We start from the raw sequence: 18696 nt of genomic DNA, 5'->3' as shown, positions 1-18696 counted from the left end.
TTTTTAGGTTTTATTAGGGGGGTCCTTAGATAGGGATGGGATATTATGGAATACCCACTTTAACTTCAGCAAAACTTCAGGGACATTCTTTCTGTATACAGTCTCTATACACAGCTTAAACTTCTTCCTCCAGCACACCGCTGTATTCAAGGAAGCCTGACTATGTGTGGCGGCCTCCCCCCTTTGCAGTTCCCACAGTGCTACTCACTCTGTCCTCTCTTGCTCCCGTGCCTCCAGGAATGGCTTCCTCCCATGGATCCTTCCAGCACCTGAGCCCCAGCCCATGCCCCCGAGACTGGGGGTAACATTAGAGAGCCACAGACAGTCTCCTTAGCACTGCATCTCCATCTTCTACCCAACTGCTCTGCTGGCATGACTCATGGCTATTTATAAGGTAGGCACTGATCCCTGCCAGCCCACTACTGGGGATTGGCCGAGGCCTCAAATATTCCAGGCAGCTTCTCCTCCCCTCCTGCCCACTAGCTCTAGGACATTCTCCAATGTCCTAGATACAGGGGGAGGCACAAGTGCTGTCAGGATAAGTCATCCAGCCCTGAGTCACAAAACAAATTTAGCCCTGAGCTAAACATATTTACCTACACTACAAAACCTATACTACATCTAGCACACACCTGAGGGTGCTACACATCATCATGAGTTTTTTTTTCCTTTAGGCCCCTTTCACACTTATACGACTTGTCCCACGATTTTGTACTGCAAAATCGTATAAGTCATTCTCCACGATTTTCAATGAATACCATTCATATTGGCACAACTTTAAGTCGTGCCAACTTCAGAGTAGTCCCTGCACTACTTTGGTCCAACTTTCATGCGAGTTGATGCCCATAGACCTCAAAGTTAAACCCTCAAGTAGCATGCAAATCGTACCTGAATAATATAGACACAATTTCAGCACTACTTTGTAAGCACAAGCTGAGAATGGTTAATGCCAAAGTTGTGGCAAAGTTGTACAAAGTAGTACTGCTCCCAAATCGCTGCAAAATAGCGGCAAAATAGCAGCCGCGAAATCGCGGTAAAATCGCACGATTTTGAAGTCGTATAAGTGTGAAAGGGACCTTAAGCAGTGTAAGTAACTGATTATTAAAAATCAGCAGCTACACTTTTTGTAGCTGCTGACTTTTAAATGGGTGGAACTCCGCTTTAAGGCTCCATTCACACTAGCGTTTTTTAAACGCTTGCCGACTGGTTCACGCCGATATACGTTGGCAGAAGGGCATGTACAGGCAGATTAACATACCTGTACGTTGCCCTTTAAGAAGCAGTTTGCGGGCGCGCCGCGACCTCCATGAGTGTGATTGCGGGTCCCGCGGACTCGATGTCCGCAGGGACACACGCGATCGTCTCACGGAGAGGAAGAACACGGAAATGCTGATGTAAACAAGCATTTCCCTGTTTTGCCTAGTGACAGGACACTGATCACAGCTCCCTGTAATCGAGAGCGGTGATCAGTGTCATGTCACACATAGCCCCTCCCTCCCAGTGTTAGAATCACTCCCTAGGACACACTTTACCCCTGCAGCGCCCCCTCCTGGTTAACCCCTTCACTGCCAGTCACATTTACACAGTAATCAATGCATTTTTAATCGCACTGATCGCTGTATAAATGTGAATGGTCCCAAAATAGCACCAAAATTGTCCGATGTGTCCGCCATAATGTCGCAGTCACGATAAAAATCGCTGATCGACGCCATTACTAGTAAAAAAAAATTATTAATAAAAATGCCATAAAACTATCCCCTATTTTGTAGACGCTATAAGTTTTGCGCAAACCAAGCGCTTATTGCGATTTTTTTTTAACCAAAAATATGTAGAAGAATACGTATCGGCCTAAACTGAGAAAAAACATTTTTTGGGGATATTTATTATAGCAAAAAGTAAAAAATAATGTGTTTTTTTCAAAATTGTTGCAATTTTTTTTATTTATAGGGCAAAAAATAAAAACCCCAGAGGTGATCAAATACCACCAAAAGAAAGCTCTATTTGTGGGGAAAAAAAGGACATCCATTTTGTTTGGGAGCCACGTCGCACGTCCGTGCAATTGTCAGTCAAAGCGACACAGTGGTGAATTGCAAAAAACGCTCTGGTCGGTCTTTTGCCAGACAAATGGTCCGGGGCTTAAGTGGCTAAGCTCCGACCTAGAAGCTATTATGAGCATTTTTTTCTGCTCCTAGAAGCGAATAGTGTTATCCTTCGTGTCCATGCACACTATTTTATGCTACAAGCATTTTTCAAGCTTCAGCGTTTATGAGCAAAAAAAAAAAGTTTTTTGTATAGTTTTTGGGAGCATTCTGCAGCAGAAAAAACCCTAAATGCTCCTAAAACACTACTGCAAACGGCACAAAAATGCTATTATCAGCATTTTTATCTAGCATTTTTGAGCTTATAAAAAACACTAGTGTGCATGGGGTCTAACAGTGTCTTCTGGATCTACACCTAAACACCGAACTACAGGAAAGCATCTAATTTCACAGATCAAGTTCATATACAGTATAAGTTTGGTTTTACCTGCCAATGGATTTTTATTCCTATCTATCCAGTCCTGGGATTTACACAATCTTTGCAGATAACACAGCCAGGCTGATGACCTGGCTTTTCTCTGCTGCAATTATGCAATAGAACCTGGTCATCTCACTATCCAAAGCATGTGATTGGACAGTAAAAAAGCAGCAGCAGACTGATGAGCTAAGCAGACTGCTCTTTCCTTCTATTAAAGTTCATCTTTAGTAACGTGTTCCTATGCAGCAACTCCCCCCCGAGCGGCTTGGTGTTCTTCCCCCCCACACAGCAGAGTCATTTATTCACAGAAAGCTGAGTGAATGAACTACAAGTCCTGTCTGCCAATTTGGCAGACGGATTTGTAGTTGCAATGGACTGCAAGGGTGCTGATGAGCACCCAAGTAGTCCCGATTCAGTCTTCCTGCAGCCCTGAAGCTGACAGCCCATACAGAGGCATGAGCAAAGAGCTGTAGAAAGACTGTGCAGAAGCCTGACGTTGCACGCACAACCCTGGTGCAATGCTCTGCAGGCTCCCGGAAAAAAAAAATTCACTTTTTTTACCTCTAAAAACATATGCATTTATTTATTTTTTTTCAAAAAAGTAAACTTAGCCTTTAACATATTCCTTGTCAGTATATTTGCATCCAGCACACCTGATTGGATCCTAGCGCTGCTTCTACCTCACTAAAGCTGAACATGGATAGATTGGAATTTGGCCAGTTCAACAGGGACTGGACAAATTTTGATCCATCTATGGCTGTTCCCATTCTAATGATCAACCTCTCTTGAACCAGCTTGTTAGAAACTTTTATTTTGATCAATGCTGCAGCACTGATTTGTGTATTAGAGATATCCCCACTGTTATAAAACAATAGTACAGTGGGGAGGATTCCTCCATCCACCTCACTTATGTGGATGAGGGATCCACAGTGGGTTGATCGAAAAAAATTGATCCATGTATGGCCAGTCTGAGATCCATTGTGAAGAACGGTAAAAGAGGCTGACAAAGTCAAATTCTGGTACTTATTCTAGCTGAATTAAAAATACATTTAATACTTTTTAATGAACATACACATATCGTAATTGATGTTGTTTTTATAGCTGCCTGGAGTTCAACTTTAATTACATTTCCACTGGAAAAATAGAAAGAAATACCTAATTGGTTGCATTTGGCAATGTCTTTCAGATACTTTAAAAAGGTTTGCATTGTATGTTATTATACATCTATAAAGGATAAGTGCACCGAAAGGAAACCATGGTCCAGCTGCCTCCTCGCCCTCCTCGTTACAATTAAACACACCCAAAAAAAAAACATTAAATTGGCTTCTGATTCTGTAACCTATGCTTGGTGTAGCTTCACACTGGGCAATACTGTGCATGTGCTAGCTCTTTGCTATAGTCTAAATATCAATTATCTACCCCCCTGCAAGCCTACAGGGAAGCAGACTGGCCATTGTATTCTATGACATGGAGCCAGCATGGGCAGTAGGGAGCAGCCTGGTTCTCAGGGCAGCAAAATGACACCTGTTGTAGTTTGGAGCATCAAATTTTGTAAAAAATGTAATCTGAGGTCTGCATTTTGGGTATGTAGTTATGATAATTAGGGAAGTAACGGACATTGGGCCATGGTTACAATAAAGTAAACTTACCCTTTAAAGAGTCTTATTTAAATGTTGCCTCGCACGATCCCTTAAAGTATATCTAAAGCCAAAACATTTTGAGAGAGCGGGAAAAATCTCTTTCCCGTTTTTTGTTTTTTTCTGCCTATGTCCCATAGGGGACATTTCTCTTCACTTTCTGTTAACAAAATGAAGATTTACCTTCTATTCTTTTTGACAACTCAAAAGTTTCAGGTTTCCCTCTCTTTTAGGCTGCATTTACACCTGAGCGTAGAGTCTGAGTGTTTTTCTGGCTTTTTTTCCATGCATTTTTTATGCACGATTTTGGTTTGTTTTTGCGTGTTTTTATACAGCGTTTTTGAGCTTTGGCATTTTTTTAATAGCCAATAAAGAAAACGTATCTGTTGCATCATTTGTTGCTAGGTTTTTCAGCTGTTTTAGCTTTTCCAATAGCTTTTCTTTCTTTTTTAGGATTATTAATTTATTAATATTATTTTTTGTTAAGGTTAGGTTAGGATTAGGGGTTAGGTTTAGGACTAGGGGTTAATATTTTATTTATTGTCTTATTATTATTTTATTTATTTTGTTAGGCTTAGGGTGTTAATACTACTACTACTACTTCTAATAATAAATGAATTAATAAATGTAAAATAAATAAAAATAATCATAAATAATAAATACAATAAATTAATACTATGTGATAACAAATAAATAAGTAACCCCTAACCCTTAAACAAATAAAATGAAATTAAATAATAATGATAATATTATTATTATTATTATTATTATTATTAAGTACCCTAACACAAAATACATTATTATTAATAAAATATTATTATTTTTATTGTTGTATTTTTTTGTTCTGGTTTGGGTGTTTATTATTATTTTATTATTAATAATTTATTCTTTTTTACGTTAGGGGTTATTATTTATTACATATTATTCATTTTTTAAATGTATTATTTATTTATGATAATTTTTAGTTGTGTATTTATTCTCCACTTTTGTATTCATATACTACTATTTTTTTTCATTTGAGCAGACAATTGTGCAAAAATGTAAGACAAAACGCGCAAAAGTGCACAAATTGTTTGTTTCCGAATAATTCTATGGAAATAAAAATGCGCAAATTTGCCCGATTTGAGCTACAAAAAAAGCTCCAGAAATTTTTTGAGCTTCAGGTGGCTTGGAATAATTGACTTTTTCTACTCCAGCATTTTGGAGCTTCAAGCTATAAAACACTGAGGTGTGAATGGGGCCCTTAGTTCTGCTAACAATCAGGACAAAAAGTGAGGGTAAATCTCTCCAGTGGGGCTTCAGAAAATAATAAAAACCTGACAGATGAACTAACACCACCCCTCTATTCAAAAGTTTAGGTACATTTTAGGCATTACTGCACAAAATTCCTAAAGCACGAGGACTGCTGTCTGTTGGGAATATCAAATTATGAATAATCTAGTGGCTGAAAAATATTAAGCCAAGGTTTATACATGGGATTGTGTAGCCATGAAATTGCAGCAGGGATAAATTGACCTCTATAGTTTACACATTTATTACCATTTCCCCCACTTAAAGGACAGAAGACACAGGGAAACCTGAAAAGGTGGAAAGAGGAACTAAAGTGAAAAGAAGACTAAGCTCACTAAAGAACAGAGTCACTGGATCCTGGCAAAAAGATAAGGTACAAAGGATGAGTTATAATCCATTGCCACAGAATCTCAAGCAATCTGTATTGTAGCAAAAATACCGTAATCAGAATTTATATGCTAAGCTCCAGTTACTATTTTAGGTGGCAAAGTGTTCCAAAAATGTAGTAAAAGGATTTGGTAGAGCTAAAGTTTAGTGTTTTTCTTTGCATACATCACCATACACATTAGTTATGTGTAATGAATTGTATCCTATTATCTGCCGGTGGGTGCTTCTGCTAAAAGTCCTCCATGCTGTGTCCTTTTCACAGCTACCATATACTGTCCTAAGTGGCTGTCTTCTGGTCCTGCAAAAGTTAACCGCAGCAACTCCTAATCAGGAAAGTTGTGCCTCTCATCTGCCCCCTTCACCATTCATGGGGCTCATTTAACTGCACTCCCATGATGCATCGAGTTCTGTGAATGGGTGGAGGGGATGCTAGCAATCAACTCTACTCACCCATTCACAGAACATGGTAAACCATGGCATACATGCCAACAGTCCAGATTTTCCAGGGACATTCACAGGATTTAGACCCTTGTCCCGTTTTTTTCGCTGTTCCGGGAAAAATCACAGTAAATTGGCATTCAACTGAAGAATCGCCAGAGCCGCCACTAGAGGTCCGGGGCCGGCAATGGCCTCCACTGCCATTTTCCAGAAGACCAGCTCTCGTGGAACCTGGTCACTCGCTGGGGGCAACAAACAAGAGGCGGAGGCGGCCGCCAATAGAAATGGATCTGACATGTTGTGGAAAAGGCCGAGGGGGTGGCAGCCATTGCTATTGGCAGCCAGCCGACCGGCTCCGCCTCTTGTTTGTTCCCCTCAGCAAGTGACCTGTTACACGAGAGCTGGTCTTCTGTAAGGGCGGCTGAGACTCCACTGGGGACACCTGATGTAAGGAGGGACTCCACTGGGGGCACTTGATGTAAGGGGGACTCCGCTGGGGACACCTGATGGCATCTGGTGGCAGGTGACATGACAAGTGACACACTCGGGACTCCCATTGATTCTTATGTGTGAGTTGAACTATTTAATTTTATATTACAATGTAATAATAGAAATAATGTGCTTCAAATCATTCTGACACCATAACAACCATGGTGCCGTGATGATTGAAGCGCCAACACCAGGTGTGTGGAGTATCTTTATATATATATATATAAAAGGAATTTCTCAGATGCTCATGGCAAATATAAACTCATATAAAAGTGTTCAAAGTCCTAAAAGGTGCATCCCATAATATATATCTGAGCAATAATGCAATGAAATCCAGTAAAGCTAAACTAAAAGTAAATTGTTTCCCAGGAGTAATCAGCATCCAAAAAATAAATAAATAAATAAATCAGGTGACTCAGAGAGATGATCAGTTACAAAGTTAAAAATATACATCAGAGTAGATAAGGGGGATAAGGGCAGGTGAAAGAGTCCAAATTAAAAATGTGAGATGGTAAACATGTCTTTCTGCAATCCTCCCCCAGTAGTGCTAGCCTCTCACCTTATAGATAGACCCCAACGGGTCTAATGGGGCAACAGTGAACGACCAGCCTGTTGTTGAAGCTTTCAAGGGATCACTGCAGCTTTTATCTGGCTCCTTTACAATAAAAATGGCAACATCAGGCCAGGCAACAAAAAAAACGTGTCAAACAAATGAAAAGACTTCCGGTCACGGCCGTAGCTGGAAGTAAAGTCACCAAGCTCCTACTTTTTTTTTGATGTGCTATATTAGCGCTACTTCACTACACGATATACATTTTTAGAGGTGTTGGTTACACTATAGAAGTTTAGCTGCTTTTTTTCATTTAGCACTTTATATGTATGCACTTTATTAATTGGCACCTTATTTGTATTGATACACTGTTGGTAGCGCATTAGTACTTTGCCATATCAACATATTTCTATTGTGGTGTTGGATCCGGAGGATCTGGATCTGCTGTCCTTCCATCCCTCTTTCTTTCCTTTTCTCTCCTTCCCTCCCTCTCTTTCTTTCTCTCTCTCCCTCTCTTTCTTTCTCTCTCTCCCTCTCTTTCTCCCTCAATCCCTCATTTATCTCAGACTCTAACCACAACCCTTTTGAATCACGCCCCCTTTAAGCCATGTCCAAAAGTTAGTTTAACCCTTTCATGACTAAGCCTATTTTTGAAATTTGGTGTTTACAAGTTAAAATCCGTATTTTTTGCTAGAAAATTACTTAGAACCCCCAAACATTATATATATTTTTTTAGCAGAGAATCTAGAGAATAAAATGGCGATTGTTGCAATATTTTTTATCACACGGTATTTGTGCAGCGGTGTTTTAAACGCAAATTTTTGGAAAAGTGACACTTTCATGAATTTTAAAAAATCCAAACAGTAAAGTTACCCCAATTTTTTTGTATAATGTGAAAGATGATGTTACGCCGAGTAAATAGATACCAAACATGTCACCCTTTATAATTGCACGCACTCGTGGAATGGCGACGAACTACGGTACCTTTGAATTTACATAGGCAACGCTTTAAAAAATTTTTACGGTTACCAGGTTTGAGCTACAGAGGAGGTCTAGGGCTAGAATTATTGCTCTCGCTCTGACGATCGCGGCGAAACCTCACATGTGTGGTTTGAACACCATTTACATATGCGGGCGCGACTTCCGTATGCGTTTTCTTCGCTGCGCGAGCTCGCGGGGACAGGGGCACTTTAAAAATTTTTTTTTTAATTTCATTTATTTATTTTTGTACTTTATAAATTGTGTTTAAAATTTTTTTTTTTTTTTTTTTTTTTTACTTTTATTGCTGTCACAAGCAATGTAAACATCCCTTGTGACAGTAATATGTGGTGACAGGAACTCTTTACACTTCAAAGTATTCAGATCGCCAAAAACGGCGATTCTGAATACTGTGTACTTTTTTAAATTCTGCGCCATTGGCAGCCGAGTAAACGGGAAGTGACGTCATGACGTCGCTTCCGCGTTTACAACAAGAAGGCTGGAACGAAGCCGCTCACAGCTTTGTTCCAGCCCGCCCCCAGCCGCCAATCGCACGGGAGGCCCGGTAACAGCGGCGGGAGGGGGGGGATGTCCCCTCCCGCTCCTCCGGTATAACAACCGAGCTGCTTTTAGCCGCATCGGTTGTTATACACGGGTAGCCGATCGCCCGCTGTAAACAACGGTACCGGGATGATGCCTGCAGCTGCGGGCATCATCCCGGTATAACCCTGGAAAGCCGAGTACGCATATCTGCGTACGGTCGGCGGGAAGGGGTTGAACCACAATCATAAAATGAATGCCCCACCCCATAATTATAATATGACTCCGCCTACAGACAAAAAAGTGTCCCTATATCTTTTTTACAATGTTGGCAACTATGCCATGGGAGTGCAGTAAGATGAGTCCCATGGATGGGGGAGGAGGGGGTGGGCGAGCAGCACAACTTTCCTGATTAGGACCTTTCATGATTGACCTTCACAGGACCAGAGGGCAAAAGTTTAGAACAGTATCCATTAATTAGCTGTTAAGGGGACACAGCACAGAGCGTTATGAGCAAAAGCAGCAATCTGCTGGTAATAGACACATTGGAGTTGATTTAATAAAGTTGAAGAGTGCAAAATCTGGCGCAGCTCTGCATAGAAACCAATCAGCTTCCATGTTTTATTGTCAAAGCTTAATTGACCAAGCTGAAATTAGAAGCCGATTGGCTACTATGCACAGCTGCACCAGATTTTGCACTCTCCAGTTTTAGTAAATCAATCCTATTATTACACATACCGAATGTGAATGGCGTTGTATTCTCCACCACACATTAAAAAAAAAAAAAAAAAAATGACTAAACGTCAGCTTCTAAAGTTTACCATATACTGTTTCAAGCACCGCTTTATGCGTTGACATACCTCCTTTAGACCTTCGTCGGTTTGGCCAGTTTGGTCACTTGCTGCATCCTCTACAGACAGTTCAACTCTCCAATAAGACATGGCAATTTAATCAAACTTAGTTTGTCTTCCCAACATTATGCCCACTACGAAAGTTGGTAACTTAGACAACATGAAGAAGGGAGTGGTCTATATAAGGACCAGTGTTCATTACATTTTGATTTAGTTTTAGTATAGTTTCTTGACTAAAAATGCCATTTTAGTTTTAGTCACATTTTAGTCAACTAAAATCGAATGGGTTTATTTAAAATATAATGCATTATTTAAGCATTTCTCTAGAATTTCCAGACTCATTATATACTCTTGGAGAGAGAATCTAATAACAGTAGGGATGGGGAAGTAAATGGGAGTGAGGTAGTACACATTGCAGAGAACTGGACGGTCTGGGGAGGCTGTTATTTTACACAGTGCTAAGCACTGCTACCTTGCTGGGAGGGGAAACACTCACCATGTGGTTTGCAGGGCATTGTTCCAGAACTCCGAGGCAGCAGGCAGACAGAGGGAGCCTGTGTCTCTCAGCCAATAAAGCTTGTCAGGTGGAGCTCCAAAAAAGGTGGAAGTTCAGGTGGGTAAACGTCCCTCCCTCATATTTTCATTCCATATTTTCATTCCAATTTGTTGACGAAATTTGTAATTGATTGTCGTCATAGTTTATCAATCGGGAAAAAGTTGAATTGAACCATATCGTTTTCATCACTGTAAACACACCGCTGACGAAAACTATGATGAAAATATTTTCGGCAACAAAATTAACACTGGTAAGGACTGAACTAACTAGCCCCAACATACAGGGAAACTGGATTATACCATTAACATATAGCGCAATAACAAGCTATGGTTATATGGGATTGCCACTAGATGTCAGCATTAATACATACATTAAAGCGGAATTCCACCCAAAAGTGGAACTTCCGCTCATTGTACTCCCCCCCCCCCCCTCAGGTGCCACATTTGGCACCTATGGGGGGGGCAGGATACCTGTCTTTTACAGGTATCCTGTTCCCACCTGCGGGTATTGATGTCACCACCTGGGCTCCCTCCTTTCCTGGCTGCCAGGCCAATAGGAGAGAGGAGTGGAGCCTCGTGCATGCGCAGTAGGGTTCCCAGCGTGGAGCCGTAAGGCTGCACTGCCAGGTTCCCTTATTCGCAATGGAGGCGGCATGCACCCAACAACTGATGGAAACATCAGCTGCGGTGCTGACATCGCTGGACTCCAGGACAGGTAAGTGTTCGATTATTAAAAGCCAGCAGCTGCAGTATGTGCAGTTGCTGGCTTTTAATTTTTGCAGCGGTGGGTGGACCTCCGCTTTACTACATACATTAAATAATGAAATTGTATGCAACAGTAATGGATACGTGTTAAGTGTTCCGAAAACTAATACAAAAGAGCTAAAAATAATTGTTAGAGCCATACTGTATGAATTTTTTGTAGTTTAAAGTATAAGTAAAGGCAAACTGTTTTTATTTTGTTTTGGATAGAGTGGAAAGGGATTAGAACACCTGTTAGTTTGTATTGTCTGTGCCCAGTTATGGAGATTCACCCTTTCCATTAGGCCTGTTAACCATTATTAACAAAACTGAAAGTAAAAGTTCCAAATTTAAGAATGTCCCTAGAACAGGGATAGTGGGGATTTTTTCCACTAGGGATGCTGGTTCTGGTGACAACCAGGAATTCCCTCACTTTAAAACGCACGTGTGAAAGGGGCCTAACACAGGAAAATCAGTGTACTCAGAAGTTGCCTGGGCAAAGACCTCTCTGCGTATCTGTTCCCAGGCTCCTCTACCTATGATCTCTGTTCCAATTCTGATACCTGTTTAAGACCTCTGCCGGTTTCCCACCAGTCATTGTTATCTGCCTGCCCTGACCTTTTGCCTGTTTCAGAGACACAGAGCGGTTAATTTACTAAAACTAGAGAGTGCAAAATCTGGTGCAGCTGTGCATGGTAGCCAATCAGCTTCTAACTTCAGCTTGTTCAATTAAGCTGAATTAAAAAAAAAAAAACTGTTAAGTTTGCTTAAAATACAATTCTGTCACAAGCCCACTGTAATGGTCCTCACATGGGTGTTCTATATGTCAATTTTTCCTCCATCCGTTGGCAAATGAAAAACAGACATACATGTATGTCTATGGGTTAGCGGATGCCTCCGTTTTTTGAGACGGAAAAAAAAAACGTTTTCTTCTGTTTAAAAACAGAACAGACGAAAAACAGATGTTAGCGGACGATATCCTTTTACATCCCATCCGCTGACATCCGTTTTTCACCCAATAACATGGGCGTTCAGTTTTTTTAGTTCAGTTACTTTTTTTTTTTGGTAAAAAACTGATTTAAAACGGATGTCAGTGGACATGAAAACGCATGTAAAAATTTACATCCTTATTTTAACCAAAAAAAAAGTGACTGAACTGAACTAAAAAAAACTGAACGCCCGTATGAAAGGACCCTTATATACAGTAGCTTTTCCGGACTTAACCTACAGAGGACATGTTCAGCAGCAGGGGGAGTGTGGAAAAGTCTAAAAACATGGACTGGAAAAGACCTAGGGCAGGTTTTTATGATGTTTAAAAGTGGTTTCACCACTTTGAAGAGGAAGTTGAAGAAGAATCAAGCATTGAACCTTGATGCATCTTGGTTAGGGCAGTGTTGAGAAATACTGACAGTATTAATTAGCAAAGCCTATGCTCTGGATGGTTTCTGAAGCCCTAGGGCTGTAACCAGTTCAAGTTTTCAGCAACTTTGACTGGATTCATGTGTAAACCCTGGGTGGAGACTAAAATTCCAGGAAAAGAACCTCTGTGAGCTTAAACAGACACTTTGTAAGTATAGTGTAGAGCTCTTTTTCTCGTAATCGTTGATGCACCCTCCTAGCATGCATCATGATGGGAGGCCAGAAATGGTGAGAAAATTATTACAGTATGTATGTAGCACCAGGTAGGATGTGCTAGAGGTAGTTGTTTTGTTTTTACAGCCAGTGCAGGTAAATTTAGGCAGGCTTAGGTGTGAGATGGGCCTGTTTGTTTTTGATGTGGGGGCTGGGAGTGGTTTTGAGAGTAGCAGCAGATGACTGACATGCACTTCATCTCTCTGGCGCCATCTCTGTTTCTGGAAGGTTCTGGAAAAGGGGAAGGGCAGAGGGTTGGAGTGTATCTGGGAGCCCTGACCAATCCCCAACTAGGATTGGCAGGGGGCAGGACTCATGGTCAGCCTGCTGTGGGAGGAGTTGTCGGGTGGAAGAACTAGTGATGGAGCGTTAGGCTGTCGTGGGCCTGTGGTAGCTCCCTTTCCGGGGGGGCGGCTTGGGGGCGACTCTGGGTCTGTCTGGAGCTCGGGAGCTGGAAAGGAACCCCTTCCTACATAAGGTGTCCCATACAGGAGCAGGAAAAGGACAGAGGGGAGCATTGCCGGGGAAGTAACTAGGAGGGATCCATTCCGGGGTCGGTGAGTGACAGGCACAGTGTGGAGATCTGGGAGAGACATGCCAGGATTGGATGTAAAGCCAGAGGGAGAGACTATGTTATCGCTGGGGTTCAAGTCAAGTTGCTGCGGCCAGGAGGGTTGGCAGGACTTCAGTTAGCACAAAAGTACTTATTTTCATCGCTATTGGTTGCTACACCAAAGGGGCCTGCAGACCCTTGCCAGCAAATGGCGGATATTGAACAGTTGGGACTTATTCAGAGTGAGGCCTAACCATGTTCTAACTGTGACCGGAATCTAGGATTGCGCAGTAGAGAAGTGGCATTTACTCAAGTGATGTGCTGGAGGATTATGGAGCTTTAGAGACTGCCAATATAGATTCAAAATCGTTTGTTCAATTCAACAAAACCAATTATCTGGGCATCACATGTCCCTTTTACCCATCCAAGTTAAATCCCCTAATAAGAACAAGCTGAAGGATTGTTCATTTGTCTGGCAACGCGTCACTGGAAGTAAATGCCTGGCTGAGCAGGGCGACAGGTGGAACTACTACACTCCATGACCCCACAGGGGCACTGCTACATGTGGTTTAAATAAATCATGACACAGATGTACAGACAGTCTCTAAAGACAACCCTGACAAACGTTTGGAACATGGGGCATTGCAGAGACCAAATGGTATGACTAAACTGTAGTGGCCATTTTTTCCTGAACAAAAAGGAATTCTGTTCCTGCAAGGTGACATGTACCTCCAAATGACCCCCCTCTTCAGATGGTCGGTAATTTAGTCATATGTGGCTTGTGTTTCCACCAAGGAGAAGGGCTATAGTGAGTGATGTTGTGTCAGGCAGCAGTCCGATAGCAAATTGTACAGCCAATGAGGAGGCAAAATCTCACCTTGCTTCTTAACACAACAAAAAACTCCCGATCTTGCTGCAGAAGAATCAATGGTAATAGTGGGTGGAGGGAAAGACTGAGGATGCACTGCTGTAAGGACTGTATGTCTCCAATAGCCCAGTCAACAAGTGAATGTGTATGGGAAAAACCCAATAGAATTGAATTCACTGACCTGGGTAACAAAAGAGAGGAGTGGAGTGGGCATTTGCTAGAGGTTCAGCTGAGATTTTATTTCTCTACAGGAGCTTTGCATTCCAGTGCCCAGCACCTGCTTCTGCTCTGCATCCAGCCACTTCCACTGGTGTACAATGAGAATGAAAGCAAAATGTCTGATAGCTCTGATAGTACAAGGATATTTTGCAGGAACAAAAAACATTTTTGTAAAATAAATAGCTCCACAGTGCATGCTCATCTTGGAGTGCCAGTAGCAACAATTGCAGTTGCCGTTTAGTTTCTGGGCCCCCTTAAAGTTTTTTGTTGTCTTGTGTTTTTTTTTTTTTTTTTTTTTTAAATGGGTTGGATTTAGTATTCATTTTTACGGTGGAGGCAATTTTTCTTTTGCCAGAACCCATTTTTTATATTGGGGGCCACAGTGTACACTAGGCATGAGCTTCGTGTTCGAGTCGAACCCATGTTCGACTCGAACATCGGCTGTTCGATCGTTCGCCGAATTGCGAACGTTATGGGCCGTTCGCGCTAAATTCGTGTGGCGCGTCACGGCCCATAATTCACTGCGGCATCGCAGTGCATTGCTGGCTGATGATTGGCCAAGCATGCACTATGACCCGCATGGTTGGCCAATCACAGCGCCGTCAGTAGAGAGAGCTGTAATTGGCCAAAGCCAGGGTGGCTTTGGCCAATTATGGCTCAGGGGATTTAGTACACACCCCACACTATATAAGGCCGCCTGCACGGCGGCCCTGTGTAGTGTGTGTTCCGGTGTGCTGAGAGATAGAGAGAGAGAGAGACAGTGTCATTTGATTTGAGTTAGATAGATTAGGCAGAACAGTCAGTCAGTTAGCTGCACTTACAGTGTATTGTGTATATATATGCATCCCAGGTGTTGCATATATATATATACACTGTATTCAGTTTAGCTAGATCCGTTCCTGTTATCTTCTATCTAGACTATTTACATTTAATGCAGTGCGTCCTGCTCACAGTGTTCAGCTAGATCCGTTCCTGCTATTTACATTTAGTGCAGTGCGTCCTGCTCACAGTGTTCAGCTAGATCCGTTCCTGTTATCTTCTAGACTATTTACATTTAGTGCAGTGCGTCCTGCTCACAGTGTTCAGCTAGATCCGTTCCTGCAATTTACATTTAGTGCAGTGCGTCCTGCTCACAGTGTTCAGCTAGATCCGTTCCTGCTATTTACATTTAGTGCAGTGCGTCCTGCTCACAGTGTTCAGCTAGATCCGTTCCTGCTATTTACATTTAGTGCAGTGCGTCCTGCTCACAGTGTTCAGCTAGATCCGTTCCTGCTATTTACATTTAGTGCAGTGCGTCCTGCTCACAGTGTTCAGCTAGATCCGTTCCTGTTATCTTCTAGACTATTTACATTTAGTGCAGTGCGTCCTGCTCACAGTGTTCAGCTAGATCCGTTCCTGCAATTTACATTTAGTGCAGTGCGTCCTGCTCACAGTGTTCAGCTAGATCCGTTCCTGCTATTTACATTTAGTGCAGTGCGTCCTGCTCACAGTGTTCAGCTAGATCCGTTCCTGCTATTTACATTTAGTGCAGTGCGTCCTGCTCACAGTGTTCAGCTAGATCCGTTCCTGCTATTTACATTTAGTGCAGTGCGTCCTGCTCACAGTGTTCAGCTAGATCCGTTCCTGCTATTTACATTTAGTGCAGTGCGTCCTGCGCACAGTGTTCAGCTAGAGCCGTTCCTGCTATTTACATTTAGTGCAGTGCGTCCTGCTCACAGTGTTCAGCTAGATCCGTTCCTGTTATCTTCTAGACTATTTACATTTAGTGCAGTGCGTCCTGCTCACAGTGTTCAGCTAGATCCGTTCCTGCTATTTACATTTAGTGCAGTGCGTCCTGCTCACAGTGTTCAGCTAGATCCGTTCCTGTTATCTTCTAGACTATTTACATTTAGTGCAGTGCGTCCTGCTCACAGTGTTCAGCTAGATCCGTTCCTGTTATCTTCTAGACTATTTACATTTAGTGCAGTGCGTCCTGCTCACAGTGTTCAGCTAGATCCGTTCCTGCTATTTACATTTAGTGCAGTGCGTCCTGCTCACAGTGTTCAGCTAGATCCGTTCCTGTTAAATTCCTACTGACCGGCAGGCTTGTCTGGTTACAGTATATAAAGCTACCTGAAGAAAATTACAGGTGTTCTATTTGATCCTATTAGTACCACGGTCAGGCAGCTAGACTATTTACATTTAGTACAGTGCGTCCTGCTCACAGTGTTCAGCTAGATCCGTTCCTGTTATCTTCCTACTGACAGGCAGGCTTGTCTGGTTACAGTATATAAAGCTACTTGAAGAAAATTACAGGTGTTCTATCCCAGCTTAGTGCAGCTACAGGCCATTAGTATGTCTGGAAGGCCAAGAAGGAGAGGCAGACAGTCACAAGCCAATAAGAGAGGGCAAGCAGGCTCTGTGTCTAGTGCTGGTCGTGGAGACGGTGCATCCTCATCAGCACGTGGCCATGGGACACGCTTGGCCTTTTTTTCGGCAGCTGGCCATGTTGAGCCGCAACATGCGGAAGACTTGGTCGAGTGGATGACCAAGCCGTCCTCATCCTCCTCATCCTCTCTCACCCATGCCCAGGGTGCTTTGTCTGGCAAAGCAGCGGCCTCTTCCCTCAGCTCAATGTCATCAGTGACTCCTTCCCTAGCTCCACCATGTCCTCATGAGGATTCCCTCGAACTGTTTGACCACAGTGTTGGGTACATGCTCCAGGAGGATGCCCAGCGTTTGGAAGGCTCTGATGACGATACTGAGCTCGATGAAGGCAGTAACATGAGCGCGGACAGAGGGGGTGCCCAAGAAGGACAGCAATCTGGCAGTCATGCTCCCCCTGCTGCAGCATACTGCCAGGTTTGCTCCAGTGATGAGGAGGGAGGGGATGATGAGGTCACTGACTCAACGTGGGTGCCTGATAGGAGAGAGGAGGAGGAGGAGGAGGAGGAGGAGGAGGAGGAGGCGGCAGCACATCACCAACGAGGCAGGATGCCCTCCAGGGGCCAGCCTAAGGGCAGCACATTGACTGCATCACACCCCAAAGCTCCACATGTGCAGGGCGCTGCAGTCTCTGCGCGTTATTCAAAAAGTTCTTTGGTGTGGGCCTTTTTTGAGACGAGTGCATCAGATCGCACCGCTGCTATTTGCAACATATGTCTCAAGCGTATCTCGCGTGGCCAAAATATCTCCCGCTTGGGTACCACATGCTTGACCAGACATATGTTGACCTGCCATGCAGTTCGTTGGCAAGCGTATCTAAAAGACCCACACCAAAGAACAAAGAGGATCTCTCCTTGCTCCTCATCAGCTGAGATTTCCAACCCCACTAGACCTTCAGTCCTCTCTGAGACCTGCAGTGAGAGGAATGAAGGTGTAGAATTAGGTGTGTCACAGCCAAGTACTTGTGGGCAATCTGCTTTTGGTACACCGACGTCAGATTGTACCAGGCAAATTTCCCTGCCCCAGCTGCTGCACCGCCGAAAGAAGTTTGCTCCCAGCCATCCACATGCCCAGCGGTTGAATGCTAGCTTGGCAAAATTGCTAGCACTTCAACTGCTGCCTTTTCAGTTGGTAGACTCTGCCCCCTTCCGTGAGTTTGTGGAATGTGCGGTTCCTCAGTGGCAGGTACCCAAACGCCACTTTTTCTCACGGAAGGCGATTCCGGCTCTCTACCGGCATGTGGAAGGCAATGTCCATGCCTCGCTGGACAGGGCGGTCAGCGGTAAGGTGCATATTACCGCTGACTCATGGTCCAGCAGGCATGGACAGGGACGTTACCTAAGTTTCACGGCGCATTGGGTGACTCTGCTGGCAGCTGGGAAGGATGCAGGACAAGGTGCAGTAGTGTTGGAGGTTGTTCCGCCACCACGCCTCCAAAATGCTGATTGTGACACACCTCTCTCCTCCACCCCCTCCTCTTCTTCTTCCTCCATGGCCTCTTCCTCGGAACCAGCGGTGCTCCGTAGGCGTTCAAGGGGCTACGCAAGTACGCAGGCCAAAAGATGCCATGCGGTGCTTGAGCTGGTGTGCTTGGGGGACAGGAGCCACACTGGGGCAGAGGTTCTGTCAGCTCTGCAGGGGCAGGTTCAGAGGTGGTTGACGCCACGCCAACTTAAGGCAGGAATGGTGGTTTGCGACAATGGCACCAACCTCCTCTCTGCCCTCCGACAGGGACAAATGACCCATGTGCCCTGTTTGGCTCACGTCCTTAACTTGGTGGTGCAGCGGTTCTTGGGCAGGTACCCGGGCTTACAGGATGTCCTGAGGCAGGCCAGGAAAGTCTGTGTGCATTTCCGCCGGTCATATAATGCCAGTGCTCGGCTGACGGACCTCCAAAAGGAGTTTAACCTGCCCAAGAACCGCCTAATCTGTGACATGCCCACCAGGTGGAACTCAACGTTGGCCATGCTGCAGCGGCTGCACACGCAGCAGAGGGCCATCAATGAGTACCTGTGCGACTATGGCAC

The 18696-nt window shown here is 43.7% G+C and overlaps 1 protein-coding gene across 7 annotated transcripts in view; it reads left to right on the top strand.

Moving 5' to 3' along the window:
* ARHGEF18 (Rho/Rac guanine nucleotide exchange factor 18) overlaps nt 1-18696 on the top strand; it is a 355668-nt gene that overhangs the window by 135786 nt on the left and 201186 nt on the right. For all 7 annotated transcript variants that reach the window (XM_073599247.1, XM_073599232.1, XM_073599238.1 and 4 more), the window contains exon 8: nt 5712-5817. In XM_073599247.1, the coding sequence (XP_073455348.1) occupies nt 5712-5817 (106 nt within the window). The remainder of the gene's footprint in view (nt 1-5711; nt 5818-18696) is intronic.

The sequence above is a fragment of the Aquarana catesbeiana genome, linkage group LG01, assembly GCF_042186555.1.
Source record: "Aquarana catesbeiana isolate 2022-GZ linkage group LG01, ASM4218655v1, whole genome shotgun sequence".
Taxonomy (NCBI): domain Eukaryota; kingdom Metazoa; phylum Chordata; class Amphibia; order Anura; family Ranidae; genus Aquarana; species Aquarana catesbeiana.
The sequence above is the reverse complement of the archived record's forward strand: the minus strand, read 5'-3'. Positions and strand labels throughout refer to the sequence as shown.